The sequence below is a fragment of the Anolis carolinensis genome, chromosome X (assembly GCF_035594765.1).
Source record: "Anolis carolinensis isolate JA03-04 chromosome X, rAnoCar3.1.pri, whole genome shotgun sequence".
NCBI lineage: Eukaryota > Metazoa > Chordata > Lepidosauria > Squamata > Dactyloidae > Anolis > Anolis carolinensis.
The window spans coordinates 9,379,078-9,396,129 of record NC_085847.1 but is presented as its reverse complement, the minus strand read 5'-3'; the positions used below and the strand labels follow the sequence as shown (position 1 = coordinate 9,396,129).

General features: G+C 41.3%; 1 protein-coding gene across 2 annotated transcripts in view; it reads right to left on the bottom strand.

The window, feature by feature from the left end:
* The window catches only part of dnah10 (dynein axonemal heavy chain 10), a 41,338-nt gene that overhangs the window by 6,846 nt on the left and 17,440 nt on the right, over positions 1-17,052 (bottom strand). The window contains exons 37-68 of one of the 2 annotated variants that reach the window (XM_008113677.3): positions 16,631-16,822; positions 16,313-16,431; positions 15,980-16,138; positions 15,385-15,520; positions 14,939-15,058; positions 14,694-14,828; positions 14,025-14,241; positions 13,721-13,840; positions 13,165-13,310; positions 12,634-12,786; positions 12,150-12,410; positions 11,605-11,777; positions 11,145-11,238; positions 10,020-10,187; positions 9,471-9,659; positions 9,029-9,200; positions 8,552-8,755; positions 8,294-8,374; positions 7,809-8,006; positions 7,407-7,568; positions 6,869-7,043; positions 5,997-6,178; positions 5,597-5,733; positions 5,020-5,237; positions 4,591-4,812; positions 4,184-4,331; positions 3,385-3,664; positions 2,673-2,902; positions 2,263-2,536; positions 1,458-1,562; positions 1,097-1,251; positions 851-1,005 (exon numbers count right to left, since the gene is read on the bottom strand). In XM_008113677.3, coding sequence (XP_008111884.1) covers positions 851-1,005; positions 1,097-1,251; positions 1,458-1,562; positions 2,263-2,536; positions 2,673-2,902; positions 3,385-3,664; positions 4,184-4,331; positions 4,591-4,812; positions 5,020-5,237; positions 5,597-5,733; positions 5,997-6,178; positions 6,869-7,043; positions 7,407-7,568; positions 7,809-8,006; positions 8,294-8,374; positions 8,552-8,755; positions 9,029-9,200; positions 9,471-9,659; positions 10,020-10,187; positions 11,145-11,238; positions 11,605-11,777; positions 12,150-12,410; positions 12,634-12,786; positions 13,165-13,310; positions 13,721-13,840; positions 14,025-14,241; positions 14,694-14,828; positions 14,939-15,058; positions 15,385-15,520; positions 15,980-16,138; positions 16,313-16,431; positions 16,631-16,822 — 5,480 coding nt within the window. The remainder of the gene's footprint in view (positions 1-850; positions 1,006-1,096; positions 1,252-1,457; positions 1,563-2,262; positions 2,537-2,672; positions 2,903-3,384; positions 3,665-4,183; positions 4,332-4,590; positions 4,813-5,019; positions 5,238-5,596; positions 5,734-5,996; positions 6,179-6,868; positions 7,044-7,406; positions 7,569-7,808; positions 8,007-8,293; positions 8,375-8,551; positions 8,756-9,028; positions 9,201-9,470; positions 9,660-10,019; positions 10,188-11,144; positions 11,239-11,604; positions 11,778-12,149; positions 12,411-12,633; positions 12,787-13,164; positions 13,311-13,720; positions 13,841-14,024; positions 14,242-14,693; positions 14,829-14,938; positions 15,059-15,384; positions 15,521-15,979; positions 16,139-16,312; positions 16,432-16,630; positions 16,823-17,052) is intronic. The other variant, XM_062958673.1, reaches the window with a different exon arrangement.

Here is a 17,052-nt window from a genome sequence, read left to right as displayed (position 1 = left end):
ATCATAACAAGGTAACATCGTAAAAACAGTGATTTAAACCAGTAGTTAGATAAATATTTGTACATCATGGTCAGTGTTCTTCAGCTTTTACCCAATTTGGGTCCCCAGATATTACTAAATGACAGCTCCCATCACTTTTGATTATCCACCATGAGGACTGAGGATAATGGGAATTGCAGCCCAACAGCGTCTGTGGCTCTGAGGTTGGGAAAAGTTTCAAGGGCATTTAAATGTCAGACATCGTATCCACAAGTCTTGAAACTCAATTAAAACCCCACTTTTCTAGACATTGCCAGTCACAAAAGGTGTAAGTGAGTACAGTAGAGTCTCACTTATCCAAGCTAAACGGGCCGGCAGAAGCTTGGATAAGCAAATATGTTGCATAATAAGGAGGGATTAAGGAAAAGCCTATTAAACATCAAATTAGGTAATCACTATACAAATGAAGCACCAAAACATCATGTTTTACAACAAATTTGACAGAAAAAGTAGTTCAATACGTAGTAATGTAATTACTGTATTTACGAATTTAGCACCAAAATATCATGATATATTGAAAACACTGACTAGAAAAATGCCTTGGATAAGCAAGGCTTGGATAAGTGAGACTCTACTGTATTATTATGGTTGCTATTGTTGTTGTTACAAAACTGCAACCTTCCCGATGTTACTGTATCTCAATTCCCATCAGTTCTAGTCATGATGTCGAATACAGAAGTTGTAATCCAGGATCTGGAGGGCCACATAAAATGACATGGCAGGCTGAATTCAGACCGAAGGGCTTGCATGTGACACATGTGCTCTACAGAAAAGATATTCAGGGGTTAAAAGGCAGATGTCTTTCACCTACTTCACACCCATCGTGAGAGTGACATAGTCAGTCACAGCACGATACACACGGTCCACCCGGAAGCAACGTAAAAGCAGTAGCTTTTGGAAGTGGGAGAGGCTTTTCCTGTATTGCATGGGAAATGGGACTTGTTCAAGGGCATCAACATCATACCACTGCAAAGGAAATACGGGAGAACAATTCAGTCATTTCATGGATATAATAATACTGAAGGTGTGAGTTTTCAGGGTGGAGAACCTTACTCACATTTTTCCAGTCATCTGGATTATTTTCCACATCATCTGGGAGGCTTCCAAATTGTTCTGGAAACAGTTCCGCAATGCGGATGACATCCTCCCAGCCTTGATCCGAAATCCACAAACACGGCTTCTTTCGAGCACTTTTCTCCAAAGAAATATTGCCTAGAGTCAGGGCAGAAAGTGTGAGCACCACCGCCAGTGCACATTTTTAAAACTCACTAAGAAAAGCCAATATTTTTCACTTAATTAGTGAAGAAAATATCTGCCCTGCCTTTTGAGGGAAACAACCCCTTGCCATGACAGGTGTCTTACAAACTACTACAAGTGCTAAAGTTGTAACATATGCTGACAATGGGGTATCTAGCTACCTTTTAAAAAGAAATCCAGTTCATCTTGTGGGATCCTGTAATCCGCCTGCTCAATCTTGATGGTCATGGTAAAGGAGTAGAGTAACTTGTGCCTCTCAAACAAGCCTGCGAAAGCAACCACAACAGCCCTCCTTATTAAATGCAGCACATTCCCAACATTTGTTAGGCAAGTTTTACAGTACGGTCTCCCTTTCAACATGCAGAGAATCCCTAACTGATGCATAAGAGTTTTCCAACAGAGAAACTGATGTGGGAAATGTTTCCTTGAAAATGGAAAAATTTAAAAACTATCCAGGGCTGTCTTTAGGTGTAGCTTCGTAAGCCTTTTGAAGACGCTATTGGCTTTGAAGCCTGAAACACTTACAATTGACTGATCAATCATACATATAATAGTTCTCCATGGATTGTTACTTTGCCTGGATAACACAGCAGTTACTTTAATATTTCCTAACATAATGGCTTTGCCTCCTTGCCAGTGTTGGACAGAAGCCCACAGCCTCCTGTTGTTGAAGAGGACCCCTCTAATCACCAGCCTTAACTTTCTCCTCTTTGACTTCATCCTAAAAATCACTGAATCAAAGAAGGGTCTGCCAGGGCCACTTAATCCAACCCCCTGCCATGGAGAAATCCACAACTAAAGCAGCCCTGAATGATGCTCATCCACCACCCTCTAAGGAAGTCTATTCCACTATTAAAGAACTCTTATAGTAACAAAGTTCTTCTTAATGTTTAGGCAGAATCTCTTTTCTTGTAATTCTTGTAAACTGTCGGCCTGTTTCTACCTTCAGTTTTCACTGACACCAACCTGTGCATCCATAATTGTATACATTGAACGTTAGTGTGTCCATGATGTGTCTCAGCCTTTTTGCCAGAATGGTGTCAGGCATCGATTTCCGAAGAGAGAGACCAAAGACATCCAAAAAGGCAGCCAAGGAGTACTGATACATCGTGTTGACCAGAGCCATTTCCGACAACACAAAGAACAAAATGGCGCCTCTCTTGGCAGCTGGACGGTAGCCGTCGCGGAGCTTGTCAATGTCTATCGCCGTTTTTTCAGCCAGCTTGAGTTTCTCTGAAACCTGGTTGAACAAGAAAGGCACTCCTTTTAATTAGATGAATTAGAAGAAATAATCCTTACATTTCAACTCAAAGTTAAAGGGGAAAGAAGGAAGCTATTTAGTGGACAGTTGACCAGACAATAGGAATTGCTCATACCTCAGTAGCTTTGGCTTTGGTCTCCTCCAGAGTATGCACCAAGTCAACGTTGTCTAGCATGTTCCCAGTAGAAGTTGCCAATTCGCGGAGGAGCGAATCTTCCAAGTCTTTCAACAAATTTTTGTTTTCACTGGTTTCCTGAATGAGATGCTCTCTCTGCTCTTCCAGTTCTCGTCTTTCGAATCCCACAATAACACTGAGCAGTTGGTCTTCCAAACCTTTCAGAGTAACTGGTAGGCGGGTTTAACAAAAATGAAGTTAGTTTTCTATGCTATCTTCGCTCTACTATGCCATTGCAGTTAATCTGCTGTGGTAGCAATGAATTAGTACAGCACTGGTTGCAGAGACTGAGATGAATAAATCAAATTTTCATCAAGTTCAGTGAAGAACCACAAACCACAAAATGAATTGCATGTGGACCAAAAAGAAAAAAAACGTTCCCGCAACAGTAGAAGGACAAAGTTTATAATATGCATACAATTTTACACTCAATAATGCCTGAGGAATGATGGCTTGTAAACGTTTTCTTTGTTGGCTCACCAATCATCATCTCTTAACCTTTAAGGGGTAAACCTAAGACATTCAATAGTTTAAGCTAACAAGTAGCTTTGCCAAAAATAACCATTTATTACTTGAGCTCCAGACATAGATAATATAACATCTAAAATACAGGAGGGGGATACTGTTTTGCCAGCCAGCCAAATTTGCCCACCTGTGTAGTTAATGACCATCGCTTTGCCAAACACTGATGGTGAATATTTAGGATTGGCCAGTTTGGTGTTCAAGTACAGCTTGAAATTGGTGTCATAGTCAACCTCCTTGTCACCAAGAATGATGTAGGTTCGGCCCTGGCCAGTTTTGATGTTCTTTTCCAAGACATTATCAATCACAGGGTCAATGTATTCATCCACGTCATGGAACAAGAAAGGGTTCCCATATTTTATGGCCATTTCAAGTTGTTTAAGGAAATCAGGGTCATTGAAGGATGACATCTGAGAGAGAAGGAGAGACACATTGCAAATATTTCTCGCAACGGCATCAGTCAACACAACTCTCCTCCTAACCAAAGAAGTATGCATCAGCATACTCAGAAAAACAGAGCATGTCACCAATGACCACGCCACTTTCTATCATGTCAGAAATAGGCAAGCCAAAGCATTGCTAGTTTCAGGCAACACATGGCATCTTACAGAGAACCCTGCGACCCTGTCCTGCCCTGAAAATATATTTAAATATGATCTGAAAAAGGAAGAAGAGCCTTCACTAGTTCCTGAGTCTGTTCTCACAGTCACTCCCAAGCCACAGAATAGTTAGCTATGAATGAGAAGCACCTTCTGAGCGAAAGCCAAAACCACTGGTGATAAGAAGAACTACGAAACCACAGAACGGAGCACAGCACTACAAGTTGGGGCTTTTTCCTTTCTTTGAATCAAACCTGTCTCCTACCTATATATTTAAGTTCCGGAGGCAGACTTAAAATGTGAAATATATCCTTAACAGGTCGGCCTCACCCTCAGGTTATTTTTTTCTTCTTTCCTCTTGATCCAATTTAAAGCTTGCTGCTGTGGATCAATGCACAATGGGAAACGGCTTGCTCGGGTGGTGAGGATGCCATTTTGAACCGAGAGCTCATCTGGAGGCAGGCCTTGAGATCCCCATCTGGAAGGAAAGCAAATACATGTCTGTGTAACAAAAGAGAATGTGTATTTCCTATGAAAGGCTTCCAGGATGAAAGGTGGACCACCATCAACTGTATAAATAAGCATGTGTGACACAGAACACATAACACTGGCCAACACACATTTTGGTGCCTCAAATGTGAGCCCTGTTTCTGAGTATATTCAACACAGCTTTGCAAATCCTAGGTTCTTCTTACTGCTATGTCGATTTGAAAATGGGAGGAACAGTTCTGACCTACCTGCTAATCTCGACATCATCCGTCAGCAGGTTTTCCAACTTGAAAGGCTGGCTGAGGGGAATTTCTCGGACCTGGATATCCGTCTGCCACACGTCCTTAATCATTTCATCACGAAATTCCCAGGTGAAGGCCCCCTCATAGCTCAGGAAGGCCGCACACAGGAGACAGTCCCCCAGCAGCTTCACTTGACGTCTCTTTAATTCTTCCAAATCATTCAGCCATCTGTTAAAAAATTAACCAAAACACACTGATGTGAATAAATTCATTAACAGTGACAGTGATAACAATGAATGAAAAGAAGGCCTGGGATCCCTCTGCCCCAGGAATGAGAGAGAGGGATGACAGTGAAGGTTCACTCTGGCATGGATGTGTCCTTTCAACCATCCCATAAAACTTCAAAGCTAGCAGAACACCCTTGCTCCCACTTGCCTGATATTTTCTGATCCCAAGCCTGAGATGAGCTTGTCAGCAGCAATAAGCCGCCGTTCCATAATCTCAGCTTCCTCCTGGAGCTGCTGCTTTCCTCTTATCGCCGCTTCATATTTATCTCCCAGAGCTTTCAGCTCATTCTGGATGGCCGTCAGCTCGGCTTGGATCTTCTCCAGGTCACGTTTGCTTAAGAAGAAATTCCGCTCCAGTCTGGCCACCTGCAGGGAGGAAATACAACTCAGAAGATGTACAACTCAGGTGAGGGCGATCTGGCTACTGGGCAAAACAAACACATGTGTGAACCTTCACATGCTAGCCCTAACTTCAGAAAGCAGGGGTGGTATTTCAGGCTCGTGAATAATAAAATCATAAGTATGAAATCCACGAAAGTAGAGGGACAGCCATAATAATGCCCTAAAAATATTCTTGGATGTGTAGCCACTTGCTTCACTGGCACAGGGTAGGTACCTGCACTCACAATCTAAATCAACTGCTTTCGAAAAACAGTGCTGATCATACAACTGCTATGTCATGTGCATTCTGAATCTTCGCCGATTTCCATGATTCCCTCTTGTACCTTTTCTCTCTTTGGCTTGACCTCCTTTGCTACGTCACAGTAACTCATAACAGCATCAACAAATTTCAGCATCCCCAAGCCAGCTCTGCTCACAACTTCCATTTCTTCAAAGGTTGTGTTTAAGTTCTTGAGAAGCCCTTCAGATTAAGAAGTCAGAGTAGTTAGTTGATTTATGCCCTGTTTTTTTCACAAGATAGCTTCTTACATCTATTGATACATTAGAGCCATACACCTGATCAAGCGACTGGCACAATCTTTGCACAGCTACCTCTCTACTCATATTTCCCTCTTCCCAAAGAAGCTGAATCCCTGAACAATACGTTGCACCATTTGCAGTATCAGCCTGTGAGATTCAGTTCCAAGTGCACAATGTGTCCTGCTGCTGTGCTGAGCGATTTACCTCGGATTGATTTCACTTGGGCCTGGGTAATACTATCAAAATCAATTTCCATGAGGGAACGCAAGAAGTTGGCCTCTGACATCATCCCTTTGGCATTCTTCCAGTTGAGCTCCTTGTAGCCTCTCATGATGAGAATGCACTCGCAGACGGTCTGCACCTGCTTAGGGGGCTTAGCAAAAGACCTAAAATTAAAATAAATACAAGGTAAACAATCAGGGCAAACAAGCATTGTCATCATCTGAGCAAAGTCGACACTAAAACGAAGAGCCTCCGAACAGCCTTCCTTTATGTTTTCCTGATGCGTTTTTGACTTGATTGAATTGCACTTCCAATATTTCTCACTAATCATAGGCCAGGATGCTGCTTTCATGATATCCTGGGAGATGTTTACTGACTTAATCCTTGACACAAGACTCTGAGCCCCGGAACAGGGCAGATTCACAGCCACATGCCCTTGGCGAGTCAAGAGAAATTCCTACCCAACCTCAAATCCCAGTAAGGGCATCCTGATGGATTGCAACTGCCTGGATGACAGCTAACAGACTGAAACTCAATCCAGACAAGATGGAAGTGCTGTGGGTGGCACAAGTGGTGCCCATCTTCTTCTTGGAAGGGATGTTCCCTAAAGATTCGGGTTCAAAACATGTAGTCGCTAACTGATCCACAAATAGATGTAACAGACGTACAGTGAGGAATCTCCCAGCCATTTACAAAGCTCTACAAAATGTGTTTTATGGGAAACAACTCCCCAAATTGCCCAGCACTGGCTGCAGAGTCTGGGAACTATACTCAACAGACGTAACTTTGCCAACATGTAGACATTTCTGTGTGAAATCATCTCTGAAACAATACACTGATGACAGCTTGAGTACCTGATCTCAGTCACGTCGGACTTGTCAAGCTTTTGCAATTCCAGTTTTGCTGCCTCCAAAATCGGCATGGCCTCTGCCAAGGCTGTCTCAGCATCCTTCTTCTCCACTGCAATGACTTTGTTCTGCTCTTCTATTTCAGCTGCTTTTTCCACCGCTAGTTTTTTCTTTTCCTCAGCTGAAAAGTGGGAGTGGCTTTACCAGTTTGTACATTGCTACAATTCCATCATTATAACAACAGTATGGCCAGATAGACAGACAGACACATACACACATAGGAGCGATATGCCAAACTGGAAGGGAAGAAATCCCCAACAGGTATATGAATGAGACAGAACCTTGTAAATGCAGATTTACAAGGTGAATATTGCAGGACGCAAAATATATTCATCACACAAAAATGTCTAGAAGTTATCTATATGCTGCCAGGGCATAGAAATAAATAAAAGATCATCGCCAGCCTTTTTGTCAGAGATCTAAGTAAACTCTGGCTTATGGAATAGATGTACTGAATCCTAATGAACTCAGAAGGGACACTTACCAATTGCGGTGTTGGTCGCAATCTCCTGGAGCAAGGCTTCACATGCCGCTGTTTTCTCTGCCAGCACCACTTTTTGCTCAGCAAGCCTCAGGTTGAGCTCATCCAGCTGAATTGTTGCTTCTTTAAGCTTGTCTAAACCACCCTCAAGACGTTTGCACTGAGCTTTAGAAAAGAAGGGAAAGCTTTCCAATTAAACTTTGAAAACACTCTTAACGTTCATAAATGATGGCAGAGGTGTGCAATTACAACCCTCAGCTTCATTTCAAAAGCCCACTGGAATACAAAACCATCATTTTCCTCCCCCTTTTGCATGGAAATCCAACTGACTACAATGGATTAGCTGGCAAAGCAAACCATCCTGACTTTGGTCAGTAGTGCAAAACCAACTAAAAGCATATTTACCCAAAATGAACTGGTTTTTCTCCTGCAGCAGTTTGGAGTAAGTGTTAATGAAATCAAGGAAATTCTTCGGGGTGACATAATTGGCCCTTCTAAGTTTCTGAAGAAATTTCTTGCTGTAGAGCCCTACCGAACCATGGACCATGACAATGTGTTCAACGACTGCATCCATGTTTTCTAGTGGGATCAATGGATTAATCCCTGGAAAAGAATGAGAAAAAAACATCAATCAAACCATCACACTCCTAGTGTTGTTATCCTCATAAGAATGTATATGAAGATTCTGCTTTGATTTCTCCATCATTCCACATGGGTTGGATATTTGGAAAACCAGTACAACATTTGGTATACCAGGCTCTCACTGACAGTTTATAATATTGGCTTGTGGCAAAATCACAGGAAAACCTACATAGGATTAACATAGTTTAAAGACTCAGATGCCCCCAAACTCACATTGTGCAACCCACAGTCTGCAATTAAACTCCTACCTAAAAAGAATTTAGCCACTGCGTAGAGAGCCTGAGTTGGCCAGGGCAAGAACCAATCGATTCCAGTGTTGTTGACAAGACCTATAAAGGGGACATTATATGAGAGTAAATAATAACACACAAACAGGAAGGTACAAAGTGTTGGTAATGGATAACTGATACAAACACACTCATATACCCATTTATCATTTTCTTGTTTCCACATTTCTGGGACAGAGAGGAGATATCTGTTTACATACAGAACAGACTGTTTGGTACCTGGGAAATTTCGACAGCGTGTTCTCAGCGTCTCCCCAACTGGGGACATCCCAAGGACAATGTGGAGGTTGTTGGCACTCTTGTTCACAAAGTACTGCCAGACACTTTCTTTGGCTGGCGCAGTGCCAGCTTTCATGGCTTCATCTGTGATCTGACTTAAAATACTATCTCTCTCATCGTCTGGGAAAAGAGCTGGAACCATGCCTGTCAAATCAAGCCAGAAAGTGAAAAAGTTGGGATAGTTATGGCCTCAGGATTCTACGCTGTAAAAAGTAGAAGACAGCATCCTACCCGTCCTATCCTACCAACTCCCCTTGTGCCTAAAATGGTATAAATGCTCAGGAAGAATCCCGAACATGTTCCCAAGATGGCATTTTTGAGCACACAGGTTAATATCTGGTGTGACCCTTTCTAACACCATGATATTTCAGATTTAACAGTGTGGACAACTGAGGATATGCACACATCACACGTTACCTGATGTCAGCATGTTGTTGATGAGCTCCAAGAACCCCTCCTCTGCTACGTGAGCATCAGTAAACAGAAATATCATTATCTTATTCTCAATCCCAAGTTTTGTATACAACGACTTGAGGTCTTCCCGCAAATTGTTTTCGCTATATCCTCGGCTCAGAACTATTTCAAAAACCTAAAAGATAAGTGCAAATATCGATGGGCTCTTTTCATCCGAGCCTCTGATTTGCAAAATGGCAACTGGGGCATCTCTCTGGGTCGGAATCCCCTACTTATTCAGGTTAACAAAACCTAAGCCCCAGTTTTCCGTAAGTCAGTGGTTGATTATATTTGCCTTCTCTTTTGAAACGGTTTTAATATTACTTACACTAAGCTGTTTCAAACAGGGAGGGGTAATAATCTGAATTAATTCAAGAGAAAGTAAGGGTTAAATAAATGTGCAGACCTCACATCCCGCTGTATAAGCTGCTAATCTTGCCAGCGACTGCTTTCCAGAGCCTCCAACACCGACGAGCAAAGCATGTCCACGGTCCATCCTGATAATACGATGGACGCGGGTTAAGTGCTCCAATGCATCATCAAACAGGACCAGATTCATTTTAGTATTTATTTCATTGTATTCTTCAAGAATCTCCTACAAGAGAAAGGCAAGGGAGAGATGGCTTGCAGGCGCAATTTGCTATCCAAAAAAAGCACGTGAAAAACACATATGGCTAAAGTAACAAGCCCATTTACCAAAGCTGGGGCGAGAGCTAAGAAGCTAATGAGCTGGCCTTCTAAAAAAATGTCAGTTCTATCTATGACATTCAGCCAATAGTGGTGGATGCAAGTGAAGGACTGTGACTGAATAGCCACATGACAACATCTGCTTGAAGGAAATCCTACAGTCAACAATTCTGGCTGTTTCTGGAGCAGGCAGTATCAGAAAAGAAGAACATCAAATCAAACAATTTCCATTTAAAAAATCCCTCTTCTCCCAGTTTAGGTTCTGTACCTCAAAAAGTGCTTTGGCTGCATCATAGTCCTGGATGTCTTCATAAACACGAGGTTCGCCTTCATTAAGGGCCATTCGAAAATCTCCAAAAAGAATTGGGTCCCTCATGGCATGTTCCACTTCGTCTTTGAAATCATCCTCAATCAAAGCCTGTATATGCCCTTGGACCTGACAGTACAGTTTGAAAAGACAGAAAATATGAACAAATTCACGTTACATTCCTGCCACAAAAGGATTCCACGCTAAGTTGGATAATGAAAGAAACAAAGACCTGAAGAATTTATCTGACGGTTATACAGCCCAAAAAAAATCCTTCAGGAGAGATAAGCGGGGTATACATATTATTATTATTATTGACACAACAACACAGTATGACACAGCAAACAAGATATGCTGGATTTCATATCACAAGTCGAACACTTCCCAAGCGTTTAGGACTGTGTGATATATTTTCAGATGATGATGATTATTATTACTACTACTACCACTATTATTTGGGGGTGATGATACAGAAATTGAATGGGATAACCACATTCACTCTAGTTCCTTAGATATGATAATCCTGGTTTTCTATGGACGAGCAGATGGCAACTGGTAAAAGGCATGTGTTCTATATCTCAAAAATTAAAGCGGATAGGGGAAAACTGATGCCCTTTTTTGGAATGTAACCAACAATAGGGCTAACATTTGAGGCACCAAAATGTGTGTTGGCCAGGACTATGTGAGAATACAGTTAAGAATATATGAATATCTAAAACCATTTGGGAAAATTTAGATGAATGTCTAAAATTGTTCAGCCAAGACCACTGCGAGACAGAGTCTCTCTAAGGCCTAGAGCAGAAGTACTTCCCAATTCTTTTACCAATTTTTTTAAGGTTGTAATCATAAAGATAATTAATGTGTAGTAAATCCTGCTGAAAATAGTGAGACATACTTCTCAGTAAGCAAATATAAGATTGAAGTACAAATGGAAACGTTAGCTTCTGAGCTTGGAGTCTTCTGTACGAAAAGCATTTGTCATAGGCGAATGGCTATCCAAGCAGCCACATAAGGTTTTATCCTGTTTCCTGCTCATGTGCAAAACAACACAAATTAATTAAAGGAAGAAAAAAGGCAAGGACCAACCAGTGCTTTGTCCATTTCATTAATCAGCCTGTCATGAAAAACCCGCAGGCACTCGTTCCTCCATACTCGCACCATCTGGCCCACTGTCTGGAACCTGCGTTGGGAAAAAACTGGGTCAAATTATGGAATGAGATTTAGTGGACCACTCACCCTGCATTCTCAATCAAAGTTGTTCCCAAATAGACATTTCCTACTATTTTAAAAAAAGCACCAGACACAATTTTCATCTTTTTTTAAACAGATATGTTTTCTGGTAATGATGGAAAATTTGTTTATAGCCCACCTGTATTTTCCTACCACCCGTTCTGTCTTCTTAAGAAAAATAACAGAACTGATTATAGGAAAATACAGGAGGACTATGAACGAAAAAGAAAATAGTCTGAACCAACCATCAAATTCCACCTATGGGGCAAAGTGATCGCATCATAAAAGGACCTGAAATTGGATGTAACCTACTCACCGTTCTGGGGTTGTTTGGACAAGTCCATTGTAAACCCTTGACAGGTCTCGCAAGTTAAAAATATAATGAAATTTAGAAGGAGTTGGAGGTAAGTCGCGGACTATCATCTGATAAAGGGCCAACGTACAAGTTGTCATCCGGTCGGCAATTGCAGCTACCGATTCATGAAAACCCTACAAATACAAGATGGGTGTGAGGAAGAAAATAAGAGCGTGCAGGTCCTATGAGAGAATACTATTGAAGTTCACAATTGATTCTGGGATCCAGCTCAAATGGAGCTAGCAAGCTATTATCTTTCTCTGTCCACGGATTGCTAATATAGCACCAAGAGATCAAATGGTAGACTTCGACTATGATGTTAACTTTTATATCATTGTCCTCAGCACCAATCAAAACCAAGCACCTAACTTCAGACAGATTCCTATCAATAACAAATGCCAGTGCATAAGTGTAGGCCTGCGGGTGAATTTTTCACAAGGATTGACATTCTATACAGGCCTATCAAATCTGATGCAATATTTCTCTTTCTAAATAACGGAGATTACCTCTGTGTGGCCTTTCAAAATGGAAGCATAAATCAAGTGCAGAGACACCTCGGAAGGAAAAGGAACATTGAAAACACTGAAGAGGGAAATGAACCGAGGATCAACTTCATTACGGCCTCCTCCCGCTTTGCCCATGGCGGCAATAAAGCCAAGGTCACGGAGGTATTTGCAGTTCATCTCCTTTCCCCGATCATACAAGGCGCCTTTCTCTAAGAGTAACTTGAGCAAGGCAATGGGCTGCTGAGTCCCATATTCATCAACCTTTGGAAAAGAAGGAAATCAAATCAAAGATTAAAAGCTGTCTCTTTGCTAGATACTTGTGACAAACATGGCATCACTATAACACTATCTGCGAGTTATGTTGGAAACAGAAGGTTGGATCAAAGAATCTTACTCTGACCCAACATTCTCTGTCTCTTCCATGTTCACTCCAATGTTGCTACAATATATTGCAGAATTCCCACGCATAATTCAGCCTATTTACCCTGGGCATATTCATATCATCCATAAATACAAGGAGACGCTTTCCCATTGGGGGCCCATAGGTCTCTTTGGTCCGTTTCTCTACATTTGCTTCCATATTCCGTTGAATGTCCATTGAAGTGGTGCGGGAGGAGAAGTTAATGATCAGCAATACCTGAATGTGGAAGATGAAAAATAGACAGTGCTGAAATGAAAGCTCCTACTAAGAACTGTGCATGCCTTGAATAGGATCCAAATGGGAAAACAAATCCATTGTTAAGAGGTTTTGGAGACCTGGGTCCAAAGCAATGGAGCATGGACCAAACCATCAGTCTCATGTCTCTTTTCCTTATTATATCAAAGAGCTTAACTTAATTGCAGTGCGGCCAGAGGTGGCTGCACATTTCCTCCCCAACCTATGGCCTGCTGGACCATCATCTTACCATCCTAGATGCCGTTGCCAGGTATAATTATTCCAAATTATTTTGATAAGGCTTACTATTCTGATTCAATAAAACCACACCAAGGTCTAGACTGCAATCTAGAGACTTACATTTGTGTCCGGATTGAGTTTCCTGAGAAAGTTCTGCGTTGTTGCTGTCTTTGAGGTCCCCGATTCTCCAACCAGGACAACAGGATGCTTGATTTTTACCATTTTTTCTAGCAGCCAGGTTGTGCGAGTTGTGTCCACTGTGGGAACTAAAAAGAGGAGATGTTACATATAACAGAGAGACATCAGGCACAGGATATGTCAAGTCAGTAGTAGAAATTAAATTAAGCACATTAGCTGGCATTAACTTTAGGGATACGTTCTATTCTATGCTCAGGTCTATATGGTTCTCCTTCAGCACGGAACAGAGCACACAACAGAATGTATACAGCGCATTTCTGTCCAAATGTGCCCAAACTCCATTCTGCCATAGATCTTTGAGAGAGAAAAAAGCATACAGTTCCTCAAGGACTAACAGCTTTGGGTACTCCTTCCATTTGGCAAATAATTATGTGTAAATATGGTTGACTGTATAATGCTTCAGAATGCATGATAAACTTTCAATTAATCACGGCTATTAAAATTATGCCAAACTTAATTCACCTTCCTTTGCACTTACCTAGAATGTCAATAAATTTCACCTCAGGTGAATGAACATATTCAGGGACCAATTTACTCCAAGGCATCCACCTTTTCATCTGCCCCTCAAAGTGAAAGTCATATAATGTCGGAAGCTGGCCTGTAACATATTAGAAATAAGTAGGGAGAGTTACTGCTGTTAGTCTAAACACTATAGATGATGAAAATTATTCTAAGCTTTCCAAACAAGAAATATAGTATGTTAAATGTATCTAGTGTTTGTCCTTAACTGTACAAAGTTCCTTTCAGAGAAAATATGATACAGAAGACCAACTATATCCTACCTGGAAGCTCTCCTGGTTTTGCCAGAGTCAACTCATCATTAACCATTGACATAGAGGAGAGGCGTTTAATGAAGTCATCAAATTTGGATCTTCCAGCTTCCAGGAGACATGCTCCTAAAGAAGAATATAAAGCTTCCAGAAAGAAGCATTCCAGCACATCGGGGTCTTCAACTTCCACCTCTAACAGGGCATCCAGCATCTTACTCAACTGTATCACCTGTCACCAGAAGTAACAAAGCGATAATGATAATGTCTGGGAAAATCCTGAATTCCTCCGCCTACCACACATTTAATCACTCAAGACTTTATTAACCATACTTACACATTTCCACTAAATTAATACCTCCCTCCGCCTCCCCCTATCTACAGTGATATCCATATATATTTATTTTTAAATGTATATATGTCAATATGTATATATTTAAAAATAAAAAGCAAAAGCATTTAAAAGTGAGTGTCAAAGTGTTGTCCAACTTTTCATACTATATTTACAATCTCTTGGAAGGAGATACTTGTTATGTGTCAGGACACATCTTGGAAACTCTTCTCATAATTGATTCTAGTGAAGCATACCCATATTTTACTATAAACAGTAAATCATCTCCAGCCATACAGTTGAACTCAAACAATTGCTTAATGCTTGTGAATCAAGAAAGCAACATTTCTTACCATATTTAGGTCTGTTTGTGGGACTATGGTCTTTTGCTTCTCCCCTTGCCGCCCATCAACAATGCCTTCTACAATCATGTCGATCAGGTATGGCACATACTTGTCAAAGAGCCTGTCTAACAGTTGTTGCTCTTGCTAGGAAAACAGAATAATTTCACGTGAAGGAGCTACATAGTCACTGTCCTATGCAGTACTTTAATCTACTTTAAAAGCAGATTTCCTAACCAGCCTTTTAAAATTTGTACCTTGTTCTTTTGGCTTGACCATTTCTCCCAGTAAGGTCTGTATCTCAGATTCTTTGGGTCCACAAAGACCATCCCGCAGCGTGATACTGTTGCAGGTGAGGCATACTGTAAATCTCCAACCTAGAAATGAAAGTAGAAACACATTCACAGGTAGTTCTGAGGTACTAATGAGCAGTTCCAAGAATTGACAAACCTTGCAACATCAGCAAAGACAATGGGGAAAATACAGACGTGGCAATTTAAAATGCCTGTTCCCATGTTGTTCCAATATAATATCTTATGTTTCGGCTGCTTTCCTGGAGCAATGCCTGGTTGTCACATTGGGCTTGATTGCGAGAACACCAGCTCCAAAGCCCAGAATGAGCAGTCCATATAGTGTTTAACAAAAATCTTCATCCTCAATACCTTCAAAGTTTACTTGAACACTTTGTTTGAAAAGTCCTTACCTCAAACAAAAGGGCACAGTGGGTCTGAAGTCTGATTCGTTCCCCATTCGCCAACGTCAATAGCTTGTTATCGTCCATCACGGAATTCATATTTTCTACCCAGAGTGCATCCACATCCCCATCAAATAAGATGTACCTGTACACACATCAATGAGAGGAAAGGCTCTTAAAAATAACAAATCCCTAAAGCTACTCTACTGTAATTCAGTTTGATCTCTATTGTTCCAGTGGACTGACAGTAGAGTAGCATGATTTTCAAAACTGAAGGAATATCAATGGATCCAACAGCAAAAGACTGTTGACTCCTGCCTAGTTGGGCTGGGATGCCAGGGTGAGGCCCAATTGTAGAGGATTACTCCTTCATGCCAACTTGAAAATAATTTATTCCAAAATGACAACATTTAACAGAATCCATAGGGCAGGAGCAAGCAAGCATTCTGTTCCTGACAGCCACAAGCAATGCTGGGCAGCAACCACAGGTCAGGCTTGGTTGGACCACACTATATATTCCTATCATACAAGATATTCACTGGCCCTCCAAGGATTCCACTTAAACCTGAGTGGAAAACACTGATCATACTCTTAAAGACCTTACCTTCTCTCTTTCTTGTCCGTAGGCTTATTTATTTCCCGGAATATGTTGGATAACACACCATCTGTCCAATCCCGCGTGGTAGGGTCCAGGATACCATACAACTCAATGACGCTCATGGCTTTGGGGTTCAGTGTATAAAGCTTAGTCAGCAATCCTAGTCTAAATTGACAACAGAGAAGAAAAAAAAAAGAAAACAGTAAAAGGAGTTTGCCAACAGAGCCAAATACACTGTGAGATCAACATGGAGCAGTATCTTCTTACTCTCCTCCTCTTGTAAAGAAACTCTAGCATAATGGCCAAACAACCATTAAAACCTTCACGATCTTTACTTACTTTGTCTGAGCCTGACATAATGTATTGATGACCACAGACTTGCCGCCTCCAGTTGGGCCAACGATCATTGTGGTGTGACGAGTCAACATAGTTTCATACATCTGGACGACTTTATCCACCTGACAAGTTTTGCAATGGTATAAAGAAAACACACATTAATGGAATTTAAAAGCACAGATGTCCCCTAGTGATCTTTTTCGTAGCACCAAAGGTATGTGGCAGATTATATTTTGTGAGTATGAGGTTTATGAGCCAGCCAGTTGATATTAAGATGGCTAACATTTAAACTTTCAATTTCCCCACTTTTCTTTTTAGTACCTGAATAGGTAACACAATATAGCCTCCTTCAGCCAGCACCTGCTCAACGGCATCATTGAACTTAGGGTACCGAACTCGAGGGCAATCTAGCCCAGGAAACAGGTCGGAGATCAGACCGAGAAAAAGAGGGACGTCTTCAAAAACAAATTTGGGGAGATTCATGTCTCGCAGAGCTCTCATCAGGACCACATCCTAGAGGGGCGAGGAATTTTTTGTAAAGCAAATAGTTAATATTTTTACCAAACAAACTGCCTTTCTTGAAAAACGTTCATACCCTCAATTGAGCAGGCTCACACTTTCAAGAGGTCATCTCATTTCTAATGAATGAAGCACACCTACCCAAGGTGAAGGCTTAAAATCCAGGTCAGACATTGGTTGATAAATTAAAACTACAATCCCTAGGTTACTATTTAAACATAGTC